Source organism: Staurois parvus, unplaced genomic scaffold (genome assembly GCF_062004578.1).
Source record: "Staurois parvus isolate SC_StPar_1 unplaced genomic scaffold, SC_StPar_1.0 ptg000306l, whole genome shotgun sequence".
Lineage (NCBI taxonomy): Eukaryota > Metazoa > Chordata > Amphibia > Anura > Ranidae > Staurois > Staurois parvus.
The window spans coordinates 7,822,272-7,835,509 of record NW_028318102.1 but is presented as its reverse complement, the minus strand read 5'-3'; the positions used below and the strand labels follow the sequence as shown (position 1 = coordinate 7,835,509).

Below are 13,238 nucleotides of genomic sequence, written 5' to 3'. Positions count from 1 at the left end.
GACCTGCATGAGGTCCAGTGTGACATTTCCACATTCAGTGATTATTTGGGGAGTCTTGTCATTTGACGGTGTCAGTCCGCTGTGTTTTATCAAGTTTAAAGTCATTGCAGCCCTTTACTGGGAAATTTTAGAGCACTTCTTGCTTCCCTCTGCTGACCAGCTTTATAGAGATGCTGATGTCATTTTCCAGCAGGATTTGGCACCTGCCCACACTGCCCAAAGTACCAATACCTGGTCTAATGATCATGGTATCACTGTGCTTGAGTGGCCAGCAAACTCGCCTGATCTAATTCCCACAGTATTGCCAAGAGGAAGATGAGAGACACGATACCAAACAATGCCGCTATCTATCAAAACAACCTGGGCTTGTGTAACAGCTCAACAGTGCCGCAGGCTGATTGCCTCTGTGCCATATCCATGCAAAAGGAGCCCCGACCAAGTATTGAGTTCATATATACTGTACATGGATTTTTTAATACAGAAATGTTAGCTTACTAAAAAGTATGTCCTTTTTTTTAATTGGTCTTATGCAATAATCTAATGTTCTGAGATACTGAATTTTGGGTTTTCACTAGCTATAAGCCATAATCATCCCAATTAAAAGTAAGACATGCTGCAAATATATCACGCTGCTTGTAATGAATCTATATAATATCAGTTTTGCTTTTTGATTTGAATATCTGAAATTAACTTTTTGATGATATTCAAATTTATTGAGATGCACCTGTAATTGTCATTTTTCTGGAAAAACAAGCATAACTAGATAACACGTATAAAAAGCTGGAATAAAATATTTTATCAATTTAGTTTTAGTTATCTATAGTTAAATATGAATTATTAGAAATTCATACATTTCCAGTTTGAATGAAACTGCCTTAAACCTGTATTAGTAATGACGTTTTATTCAATTATTTGAACTGGAGGGGTTACATAAATGTACATATGAGTGTGCATTTCACATCCACCATTGTTCCAGTATAAATGCTGCTAACCAAGCACATACTTTAATCTGGGGATTACTGTCATGTAAAATTATTTTTTGGTACTCTAAAAAATCCTTTTCTTGAAATCCATTGGGGGACTTGATAAGCAACCTAGAATTATACCGCCACCTAAAGCAGAAATGGACTGTAGATACATAAAAGAATTGGAGGAAAGTCATTACCACACCAGTCCTACTGGGTTGTCAGAGAAAACAATAGCATATGAAGGGAGAGAGCTGCGTCCTTCAGTGGACTCTGATAAAGCCATGTTCCACAATGGAAAGTTGAATTTTTGTACCATCAAACCAATTTCTCTAACAACCTAGGGCCATCCAAAAGCCGTCCAAACGGAAAGGAAAGCACACTCCAAACAATACAGGTGACCCAGGCCAAAACAAAGACAAAAGTGAAAACAAGGGCACGAAAGAGTGCTTGCAAAAGCATGTCCAGAAGGCCAGGTTACTTTGGGAAAGTAGGGCAGAGACTTAACTAGAATGTTTAGAGCTCCAGTGCAAGTAACCATGAAGTGCCCCCCTCACCCCTGGCCTGGGGGGATACTTCCATCACAGAGGCTCTTTATTACAGTCCCACAGTGGGACCCTTTCACAGGTTTTGCAGTGGGCCCCCTTCCTGCTGTCTTGGCTCTCCCCCCCCCCCCATCCTTCCACTGTGGTGGATGCAAGGGCAAGGTTGCAAGTGTGACTGTTGCAATCCTGGTAGTTCTGCCAATGGTGTCAGTATTTTTTTTTATTTTTTGTTCTTTTATGTTTTTACAAAATAATTACAAGTTTAAAATTATAAAACAATTTGTTAGGAGTCCCGTTTGAGAAAGAGAAACAGTCCTCAAAGGTGGAACATCAGGGGTCTGTTTAGACCCTTAATAGCTCACCAAAGACCTTCAATCTCCATCTCTGAAGCCTCAGCTGTGTAGAATGAATGGACAGGCATAGCCTCTGTATAGAGCTTCCTGTTTGTTCACAAACTGAAGCATAGTTTATACCAAGAAGGATCTATGGGAAATATTGGAGATTGCTTTCTAAAAATGGAAATCCTCTTTGCTTTTCTGCATTTTACACATTCTCTTTTTTTTGTTTATGGATTTATTTCTTTAATTGGCAGTTCACCAGGAAATATCTAGTGATGGAATGAGTTGGTCCATGTTAAATTTGCCCACTGTCTCTTACAAAGATTCTGGAGAATATATCTGCAAGGCAAAGAACATTTTGGGAATGACAGAAGCGTTTATTTCAGTGTTTGTCACTGACTCCAACACAACCGAAGAGCCAAATGACAGCGGTAATTTTCAATCAAATATTGTATGTTATATTCATATTATGTTAACCTGGGTGATGATACACACTTTAGTTCAAGCAAAGGAGCCCAATGATCAGGGACATAATGTTGTAAATGTAATAGCGTTATTCTAAACAGATTTCAGTTTGCAGGAGTATTATACACGTACAGGATTCTGCAAGTGTGCAGGAGTTCTTCAGTGGCCAAAAGGAAACCCCATGTGCAAAGACCTAATATCCATGAAAGATTTTTCTTGTATGCTAACGTGCATGCCTGATACTCATTGTTGGCATTAGGTTTGGAAGGGCATTGTGATTTTGATAAGTAATGTAGGCCAAAAAAATAAATGCATTGAATCATGGGGGCCTTAGAGGACCTCTTGGAAGACACGGGACCATGGAGGAGTGTTGAGGTTACACTAGAACTAGTAATATGGTTTTGTTGAGTAATGGTGAGTTAAGGTCAGTAAGTGGAGGTCACTATGTGCATAATAGTTAGCAGTTGTAGCTTCATATGATTGGTTATGTTAATATAAATGGTTTGAAAAATTTTAAAATAAATCACGCAAACAGTTTCGTCAGCTGTATTTATTTAAATTCCTTATTTACCATCACTTCACTAAGGGTGTATAAGGGTTTAAATATAAACAAGCAATCTGACAAGTTAAAGTTTTTGTTTAACCACTTCAACACCAGGCACTTTTACCCCCTTCCTGCCCAGGGACATTTTCAGGTTTCAGCGCTCTCACACTTTGAATGACAATTGTGCGGTTATGCAACACTGTCCCCAAGCGAAAATGTTACAATTTTGCTCACACAACTGGAGCTTTATTTTGGTGGTATTTGTCTTGGGAATACGCTTTCAACGAATTTTTTCTTACCGTGAGTACCCCCATAAAGCTGTGCGAACTTCGCTTACCGCGACTGCAGCTTAGCTCCACAATTCCTGCGCCTCCAACTGGTGTGCAAAGGTTTAGCTCTTTTGAGATGTGGGGAAAATGGAGCTCCCGTGATCTAGGAATAATCAGACGACACTCCCAGGTTGGAGTTGGAATCCACTCTGTCTGGGTCTAACACCAGACTCCTGTTTTATTATCTTACAAAAACATCCCCCCCCCTCCGCACGGGGGCCAAGTCAATCCCCTTTCACAGAACAATGTATAGGGAGTGTCCATACACGAGAATGTCCACCCTGCTCGGAGTGTAAAGTTCCCTCTTACTAAAACCAGTTAAACCAGTTTTTCCTGCCCTCCCCTGTAAGCTCTCTTTGGAGAGCGAGTTTATCATTATTTACATGCTATCAGCTCCCAGCAGTATGTACATTGTCTGTACAAGCATCCCTTAGATTAAACAGTGCCAGTCTGTATCTGAATGGGCCCGATACGATCTTTATTAAAACACCTCCATCCAGATACAGTTCAGGTTGGTAGCGGCTTGTAGAGATATACATGAGCCTACACGCGGAGTTCGCACTGCCCGGCGCCTGGCCATACGAAGTCCATGTGGTACTATGCTGCTGATATGTGGATACAGGCCCGCGGCCTACCGCCGGAGGCATTTGCATCGAATGCCGTGGTGGCATACATGCCAGTCTATAAACGCAGATCTGCCATCTCATCCATTACCAAGCTGAGTACTGTAATACAGTCAGGTCTATAAATATTGGGACATCGACACAATTCTAACATTTTTGGCTCTATACACCACCACAATGGATTTGAAATGAAACAAACAAGATGTGCTTTAACTGCAGACTCTCAGCTTTAATTTGAGGGTATTTACATCCAAATCAGTTGAACGGTGTAGGAATTACAACAGTTTGCATATGTGCCTCCCACTTGTTAAGGGACCAAAAGTAATGGGACAGAATAATAATCATAAATCAAACTTTCACTTTTTAATATTCGGTTGCAAATCCTTTGCAGTCAATTACAGCCTGAAGTCTGGAATGCATAGACATCACCAGACGTTGGGTTTCATCCCTGGAGATGCTCTGCCAGGCCTCTACTGCAACTGTCTTCAGTTCCTGCTTGTTCTTGGGGCATTTTCCCTTCAGTTTTGTCTTCAGCAAGTGAAATGCATGCTCAATCGGATTCAGGTCAGGTGATTGACTTGGCCATTGCATAACATTCCACTTCTTTCCCTTAAAAAACTCTTTGGTTGCTTTTGCAGTATGCTTTGGGTCATTGTCCATCTGCACTGTGACGCGGCGTCCAATGAGTTCTGAAGCATTTGGCTGAATATGAGCAGATAATATTGCCCAAAACACTTCAGAATTCATCCTGCTACTTTTGTCAGAAGTCACATCATCAATAAATGCAAGAGAACCAGTTCCATTGGCAGCCATACATGCCCACGCCATGACACTACCACCACCATGCTTCACTGATGAGGTGGTATGCTTAGGATTATGAGCAGTTCCTTTCCTTCTCCATACACTTCTCTTCCCATCACTCTGGTACAAGTTGATGTTGGTCTCATCTGTCCATAGGATGTTGTTCCAGAACTGTGAAGGCTTTTTTAGATGTCGTTTGGCAAACTCTAATCTGGCCTTCCTGTTTTTGAGGCTCATCAATGGTTTCCATCTTGTGGTGAACCCTCTGTATTCACTCTGGTGAAGTCTTCTCTTGATTGTTGACTTTGACACACATACCACCTACCTCCTGGAGAGTGTTCTTGATCTGGCCAACTGTTGTGAAGGGTGTTTTCTTCACCAGGGAAAGAATTCTTCGGTCATCCACCACAGTTGTTTTCCATGGTCTTCTGGGTCTTTTGGTGTTGCTGAGCTCACCGTTGCGTTCCTTATTTTTAAGAATGTTCCAAACAGTTGTTTTGGCCACGCCTAATGTTTTTGCTATCTCTCTGATGGGTTTGTTTTGTTTTTTCAGCCTAATGATGGCTTGCTTCACTGATAATGACAGCTCTTTGGATCTCATCTTGAGAGTTGACAGCAACAGATTCCAAATGCAAATAGCACACTTGAAAATGAACTCTGGACCTTTTATCTGCTCATTGTAATTGGGATAATGAGGGAATAACACACACCTGGCCATAAAAAAGCTGAGAAGCCAATTGTCCCATTGCTTTTGGTCCCTTAACAAGTGGGAGGCACATATGCAAACTGTTGTAATTCCTACACCATTCACCTGATTTGGATGCAAATTAAAGCTGACAGTCTGCAGTTAAAGCACATCTTGATCGTTTCATTTCAAATCCATTGTGGTGGTGTATAGAGGCAAAAATGTTAGAATTGTGTTGATGTCCCAATATTTATGGACCTGACTGTATATACATTGTAAATGCGCATGGCCTAATTGCAGCCTTCAGAGCTTTAATTAAGCCACACGAGAGACATATGAATAACACTAATATATGACACATTTAAAGGACAACCTGTAATAGAAAATTTCCATGACATATTTAATCACCACTGGGGGTTTTATTTGTTGCTAAATTAAAAAAAAAAAAGACTGAAAATTGAAAAAAAAAAACAAGTTTTTCTTTGTTTCTGCTATAAAAGTTTGCAAATAAATAATTGTTCTTCAGAAATTTAGGCCAAGATGGATTTTGCTACATTTCTTTGGTGAAAATAACCCAAATCAGTATTTATTATTTAGTCTTTAGGAAAGTTATAGAGTTCACAAACTATGGGATATATCTGAAAATTGACCAATCCTGAAGTACTGACAGCCAATCTAACTTCTTGAGGCCCAAAAATGTCAGAATAGTACAGATATCCCCCAAATGACCCCTTTTTGCAAAGTAGACAGTCCAATGTACTGTATTTCATAAGAGGCAATGGTGAGTTTTTTTGAAGTTTTAAGAAAAAACAATTCTGAAAATAATTTTTTAATCTTCTTTTTCCCAAAAATTATGACAAAAAGACACCAGAGTAGTACAACATCAGTATGTAATATCAATTTTTTTATAGCGCAAAAAAATAAAAACGCACAGGCTATCAAATACCACCAGAAGAAAGCCCAATTGATGGGAAAAAGGACGTAAAGTTAATTTGGGTGCAGTGTTGCATTACCGCGCATTTGTCAGTTAAAAACGCAGTGACGTAACACAAACCGCTTCTGTAACCACTTCTTGACCGCCCTATAGCAGAAATACTGCTACAGGGCGGCATGGGTGCACAAAATCACATATATATATATATATATATATATACACATACATACATAATTTGCGCTCCCGTGGTTTTCATGCCCCTCCCAGATAGCTTCAGATTGTCTGTCAATACACCAGTCATCACATTTAACCCCTTGCTTGCCAGGAACACGCTCATGAACAATAAATCTCCATTGCTAGTATAGTGTCTGAACGGATCAATATCTTTGATCAGATCAGCACTATACCAGCGTTCACATTAGTATAGTGTGCCCAAAAACACAGCGTTAGCAGGATCAGCCCCAACACATGCCAGCGTTTTAGCCCCTACGCTTACCCCCCCCAGCAAGTGCAGTGTCAGTAGGTCACTGTCACTTGATACATTGCGCACAAAACTGCAGTGTTCACAGAATCAAGCCTGATCTCTGTTAGCACTTGCCGGTGAATTTTGATGATTCTCATATGCAGCAGAGTGCCAGTACTAGTGCCACGCTACCTTTTAGTGAATTGGCAAGCACCAGCGGTCTAGTACATCTTGGTCTTTCTCATATCTCTTAGATTGTAAGCTCCCAGGATCAGGGCCCTCCTAACCCTCTTGTATTGAACTGTATTGTTGCTGTATTGTCTCCCGTTATACTGTAAGCGCTGAGCAAACTGTTGGCACTATATAAATCCTGTATAATAATAATAATACCAGCACTGCAGTATGACTTGGTGATGTGGCGAGTCTTATAAGTCCAGTACAAGCTGGTGTGGCACAAGTATTGTCCCGCAGCCACCAAAAATTCGCACACAGGCCCATAGAGCTCCTAGTATCCTTCCGGATGTGCTTTCAAATCCCAGTTGACAGCCCACTAATTCTTCAGCATCCGTACTTCCCCCATTCACTGCCCAACCCGGAATTCAGGTGGAAATAGCAAATTTAACTACTCCCCTTGATTTTTGGAGCTGTTTTTCACGGAATATCTGTTGTGCATATAAATTACTTTGATCCACAATCAACGCATACAATTTATAGCGGCCAACCCAAATTCAAACCTTGCCAGACCAGTCGCATGGAAACTCATTACGGTTTTCGAATTTAAATTTTTTTTGGGATTAACCCTCAACATGGGCATTACTAAAAGAAATAAATTGTGGTTGTATTGGTCCGCAGCCCCAATTCATCATATGCCCGTGTTCTCTGCTGCCATGGTCAGGCATAGATATGAGAGTATAATATGTTTCATGCATTTCAACGACAATACACTCTGTCATCCTCAGGGTGACCCTGAATTTGATTGGCTCCACAAAATTCGGCCCCTCGCAAATCACCCTAAACAAAAATTTGCAGATGTCTATACTCCCCAGCAAAACATCTGCGTTGATGAGTCCCTCATTAATTTTTCTGGCCGCCTTGCATTCAAACAATTTCTCCCCAGCAAGAGTGCCAGATATGGGATCAAGATATAAAAGACCTGTGAAAGGACAACAGGCTATACTTATAAGTTTCGGATTTACGAGGGAAATGATAGTCATGTAGAGTCCCCCGGATGCCCAGACTACATGGGGAGCAGTTACAAGATAGTTTGGGACTTGGTGTCATCCTTTTTCTATATGGGGTACCACTTAAACATGGACAATTTTTATTCAAGTGTGCCACTATTTAGACATTTGTACAATCTTGGAACTGGCACATGTGGCAAAGTGTGACCTAATGTCTGCCCACCATTAGAAGTGGGTGGATGCAGGGCGGTATATTCTAATCGGGGGCATACCAGACACTTTTTCTGGCAGAGATTTCTTCTCTTTTTTTCATTCAGTCCACAGGCTGCATACAAAAAAAACAAAGAACATAGCATATATACCCAACAAGGACCAGCGACGTACTGGTACATCACTGGACTTTGAATGGTTATACCAGGATGATGCCTACAGCTGCAGGCATCATCCTAGTATCGTTTTTTTCAGACGGCGATTGGCTTTCATGTAAAAGCAATCCCAGTGGCTAATTTACTGCAGGATTGCTTTTACAAGCAGCGGGATATGATGCCCCCCTCCCCCGCTGCCTTCCGCGGCCTTCTCGGGCAGTCCTGTGCCATCGGGGGAACCTGAGAATGCAGCAGGTGTTTCTGCCAGCTGACCATAGAGCTGATTGGAGACCAGAGTGGTGCCAATCATCTCTATAGTCTAAGAATTCGGAAGCTACGAGCATTTCATCACTTCAGTTTCGCAGGATATAAACAGCGCCATTTGTAAATTGGGAAAGCATCTGATCACACCGATCTTGGTTTGATTAGATAATGTAAGAGCAGAGGAGATATCCAGAGTCTGACAGACCCCAGATTTCTCAGAAAAGAATATATGACAATGCCTATTGAAGTTATAGGGGATATTTGCAATCCCTGTAATAGCATTAAAAGTGATAAAAAAAAGAAAAAAGAAAGGTACAGTGTAAAAATAATTAAAAAAATCAAAATAACTTAAAAAAAAAAAAAAAAACTCGCCCCTCCCATGCAAGCACACCTGTGTGCACAAGAATTGACCCCAGTGCCGGTATGTAAACAGCGGTTGCACCATACATGTGAGGTAGCGCCGTGAACGTCAGATCAAGGGCTGTAATTCAAACACTAGACCTCCTTGTGATGATCGTGGCGTCCGCCCCCAGCCCTTCTCACCAAACTCGTGACCGAAGGACTAGCCAATCTAAAACCGCGCTGTCACGTGCATAACAATGCCACGCCCAGCTGCACCCTGCACACAGATTTTCCAGCTAATGGACCACAACCAAAAGAAAGCTCTATTTGTGTGAAAAAAAGGACGTACATTTCGTTTGGGTGCAGCATTGCATGACCGCGCAATTATCAGTTGAATTAGTACAGCGCCGAGTAGCAAAAAGAGGACTGGTCAGGAAGGGGGGTAAATCCTCAGGAAGGCAAGTGGTTAAAGTGACTCTGGGTCTCTGCTGGTGCTCCTGGCTCCTCCCCTTCAAGCAGTATCCCCAGGGAAACTTGCTTGCCCTTGGGGTACGACTGTGTGCTCATCCTGGAGCCAGTGCTCTGTGTCCATAAGACCTAGAACTGTGGCTTGGCTCTGTCCCATGGGGGTCCTACTGCAGTCTCAGCCAATGAGGAGGAAGAGTCCCCAGACAACAGAGGCTTTATTAGAGGGGACTCAGGTAAGGATTGGGGGGGGCACTGCTGTTTTTTTTTTTACCTTAATGCATAGAATACATGAAGGTAAAAAAATCTTCAGTCTTATGAACCACCTTAAAAAAAAAAATGAAAACCTGTACAAGGGAAGTTTCTGAAGGCTGTCATTGGTGATCTCTCCTGAATACTGAACTGATATCCATATTGTGGATATGCCAAACTTACAGAAGGTGGTTTGTATTCTAGGGCAAAATTATAATTAATTATGAGCACTTTAACATGTGCGTTGTATCTTTCTATTTTTATTGTTATAATGGGCATATTCTCAACAAGATCCTGTTCCTGTGCAATTTATCCTATAATGTTTACCTTTTAGTTATTGGTACCCCTAAAGTTCTTGTTATCTCTGTTTGTGCAGGCAAATTTCTATCTGCAGAAGGGAACAATGGAATGCAGCATTTCAAATTTAGCGGTCCCCAAATTCAAGACAGTAATGTGCAGAATATAAATCCTAATTCTGTCATAAGACCAGACACCAAGGATTCTGGCAACATTTTACTGAGTTCTCCCACCAAGCAGCCAGAGACTGAACGATTGGTAAGAGGCGTTAAAGTTATTGGTGATACTGACCACAGTGTGTCTCTTGCGTGGAAAGCTCCTCTTGCCAAAAATGTGACAGTCTTTAGCGTTTTATATGCAATATTTGGAGAGAGGGATATGCGAAGAATAAATGTGGAGCCTGGCAAAACCAAAATTACAATAGATGGTCTGATGCCACAAACCAAATACATTGCGTGTGTTAGTGCGAGAGGGCTTATCCCCAAGAAGGAACAATGCGTCATCTTTTCTACTGACGAGGCTGTCAGTGCTGGTGGCACACAGAAACTGATAAATGTGGTGGTGATTAGTGTGGCCTGTGTTATTGCCGTCCCACTAACACTGGTGGTCTGCTGTGGAGCATTGAAACGACGGTGCAAAAAGGGATTGGTTCGAAAATCTAAAGACCTTCAGGATTCCTATGTGACATTTGAGAGTCTTTCCACCAACAATAAAGCAAAGACTGCTGAAGGAGAATACTTGACTAGACATAATCCAGATGAATCTAATAGGTTGCTCTCTGCACGATCAAGCGTAGACTCTGAGGCCATTCCAAAAACTGACGAACAGCCAAACGAATATTTTTGCTGATGGCAATGACAGGACATTTCCAAGTTGAAGTGCGTATGTTCAGTTTGTATACAGCCACAGTGGGCATAAAAAAAATGCAATTTAATTCACCGTGTGCCAGATTTTTTGGTATCAAAACTAGTTTTAGAAATTGCTAGGTTTAAGGTTATTTATACCCTACTTCAAATGTAACTTCCTTCCAGGTAAGTGACCTCAAGAAATACATGAACATTTTTACCAGGTGTATCCCTGGAGTAGTTTGTGAACTTTTCTCAGACTGTCATTGGTTATATCTTCTGAAAGAATGTGTCCCTTGACAATTTTCTATGTCAAATTATTTGGTTCCTTGTCAAGAGCATCATGCAATATGTTCATGCATGATAAGACTATATTCACACTTGTGTGACTTCAAAATTGTGCAATTTTCATTGTGACTTTACAGTGCTCCTTGAGGTGACTTTGGAGGCCTGCAACTTTGGTTTTGATGAAGGATGGTTTTTGTATGCAACTATTTTGGCTCTACAAAGTCAAACACATGTCCTTCAATGTAAACCCTTCAAAATCACATCACAAAGTCACACTTGAAGTATATGGCCCTCAAGTCACATGAAAGTTGGAGCAAAGTAGTGTAGGGATTACTTTCCATCCACTGTGACCTGAAGTTGCACAGATATGAATGTTTCCAAATGAGTACCAAAGATGTATGACCAGTCACACAATTGTGTAACGGGCTGTTAGCCAGCTTAAGCCTGGTAAGTTTTAGTTGCTAAGGGGGTTGTATATTTGATCTGAGAGCTGCTTGGTCATTCACTTCCCTTACTGAACAGTTAAAAATAAATTTTCACTTTACCCATTCAATGTGATGTGTAATAGATGGGGAAGATGGAATTAAATAGGACAGTGTACATATTTCCATATGCATTATTTTTTATAAATGGGGCCCACAGACAAATCGCACATGGACTAAAGAACTACAAACATTTTTAAACTCTGAAAATAAAGAACCTTATCCTGTACTAAAGCTTGCAACTTTTCAAGGCTCATCTGCCAAAAAAACAGTCCCTTTTTTGTAACAATATTGGTCCTCATTTGGATGTTCTAGCTTTGTCAAAGCTAATTTGATTACAAAGCTACTTTGATATCAGTCCATGACAACCTGTTGGCGCTTGATCAGTTGCCTCTCTGGGCTCATCACCATCACTTTGATCTATGCAGAACAAAGATTAGAGCACACACTGGCCCTTGCTGCACATGAATTTTGCAAAATACAACAGAACTCGGGGTTACTGATGCGTTTCACACAATGTAGCAAATAATCTGTGAACAACTGATATATAGTGTTGCATGTAACGAGCATATTTTGTAGCAGTTAAGAAAGATTGATCAGCGCACAAACAGTCCTTGCTGTGTAAATCTATCTTCTCGATCTATGATACACTGGGTACAGGTATTTCTATTATATATGAATTTAGGCTAAAGCAATGGGAATTCTGTATAGTCAATACTTTTAAGCCCGTTATTCATGACAGCGTAATCCTTGTTCATTATTTTATTGACGTAGACCATATAATATAGACACTTGTATGGAATGTTAATTTTGATGACCTGACATGCTTTTTATTTTTTTGTTTTGTATAGAGGTCAATTGTATCAATTTTGTGTGTGTCTCTGTGTGTAATATGTGCTACTGCAATAAATTTTGATATCAATGTCAAGCTGTTGCTTTAATTTTTTTCAGGTCACCATTAATTGTGCTGTGCATACTTGTTATGGAACATTTCTCCTCCTGTAGACTTTAATTTATCTTGAAGGGGTGCTATAAGATGCTCACTCAGTTTTGAAGGCAGTAATACTGCCTTGATTGAAATAGGCAGACATATGGTTTTGGTTTTGTTAAACTGAAATTAAAGGTGAGAAGCTAAACCCTAAACTTGCTCACAAGCTGATTGGTATAAACAAGGCAAAAAATATTCAAATACTCATTAAAATGACCTGCACTTTGTGGAATAAGAGTAATTTTTGCATCCCACAACAAATGTCCAAAATGAATTATTGGCACTTAATGAATCTCTGTGACCTCCCAGGAAATTAACAAGGTTGTTAGTACATCAATTATTAGAATGGAAATATTTGTAATGTCTTTCAGGAAGCTGATGGCAAGGAGTGTCAAGGTTGTAAAGGCCATTCAAGCTGTTGGGAAAGCACAATGACACTTAGTCTAGTTTTCAGTCAACTTTTTAAATGGATGGCATCCGCAAGCAAACAGGACAGATATTGAGAAAGTAACATGATGCCTGATGTCCTTTAGCTCCCCAGAAATATAAGCCACCATAGAAGGTATTGGTGTACTTCTTGCATGCTTAATTAACCATTAATTTATAGGTAAAGTTGATCCAGGGAAGATCTGATTGCCTCTCGGGGGATCAGGGAGGAATTTTTTTTTCCCAGCAGGTGCAAATTGGATCGTGCTTTGCTGTTTTTGTTTTTTTTTTCTATGGTTAAACTGGATGGACTTTTGTCTTGTTATAAAAGCAGCAGACCACACTCCCCAC

General features: G+C 40.5%; 1 protein-coding gene across 1 annotated transcript in view; it reads left to right on the top strand.

Annotated features, from left to right (window-relative positions):
• Positions 1-12,401, top strand: part of LRIT1 (leucine rich repeat, Ig-like and transmembrane domains 1) — an 87,139-nt gene extending 74,738 nt beyond the window's left edge. Inside the window, exons 4-5 of the mRNA XM_089683350.1 lie at positions 2,103-2,279; positions 9,938-12,401. Of these exons, the coding sequence (XP_089539476.1) occupies positions 2,103-2,279; positions 9,938-10,707 (947 nt within the window). The 3' untranslated portion in view covers positions 10,708-12,401. The remainder of the gene's footprint in view (positions 1-2,102; positions 2,280-9,937) is intronic.
• The last annotated feature ends 837 nt before the right edge of the window (positions 12,402-13,238 follow it).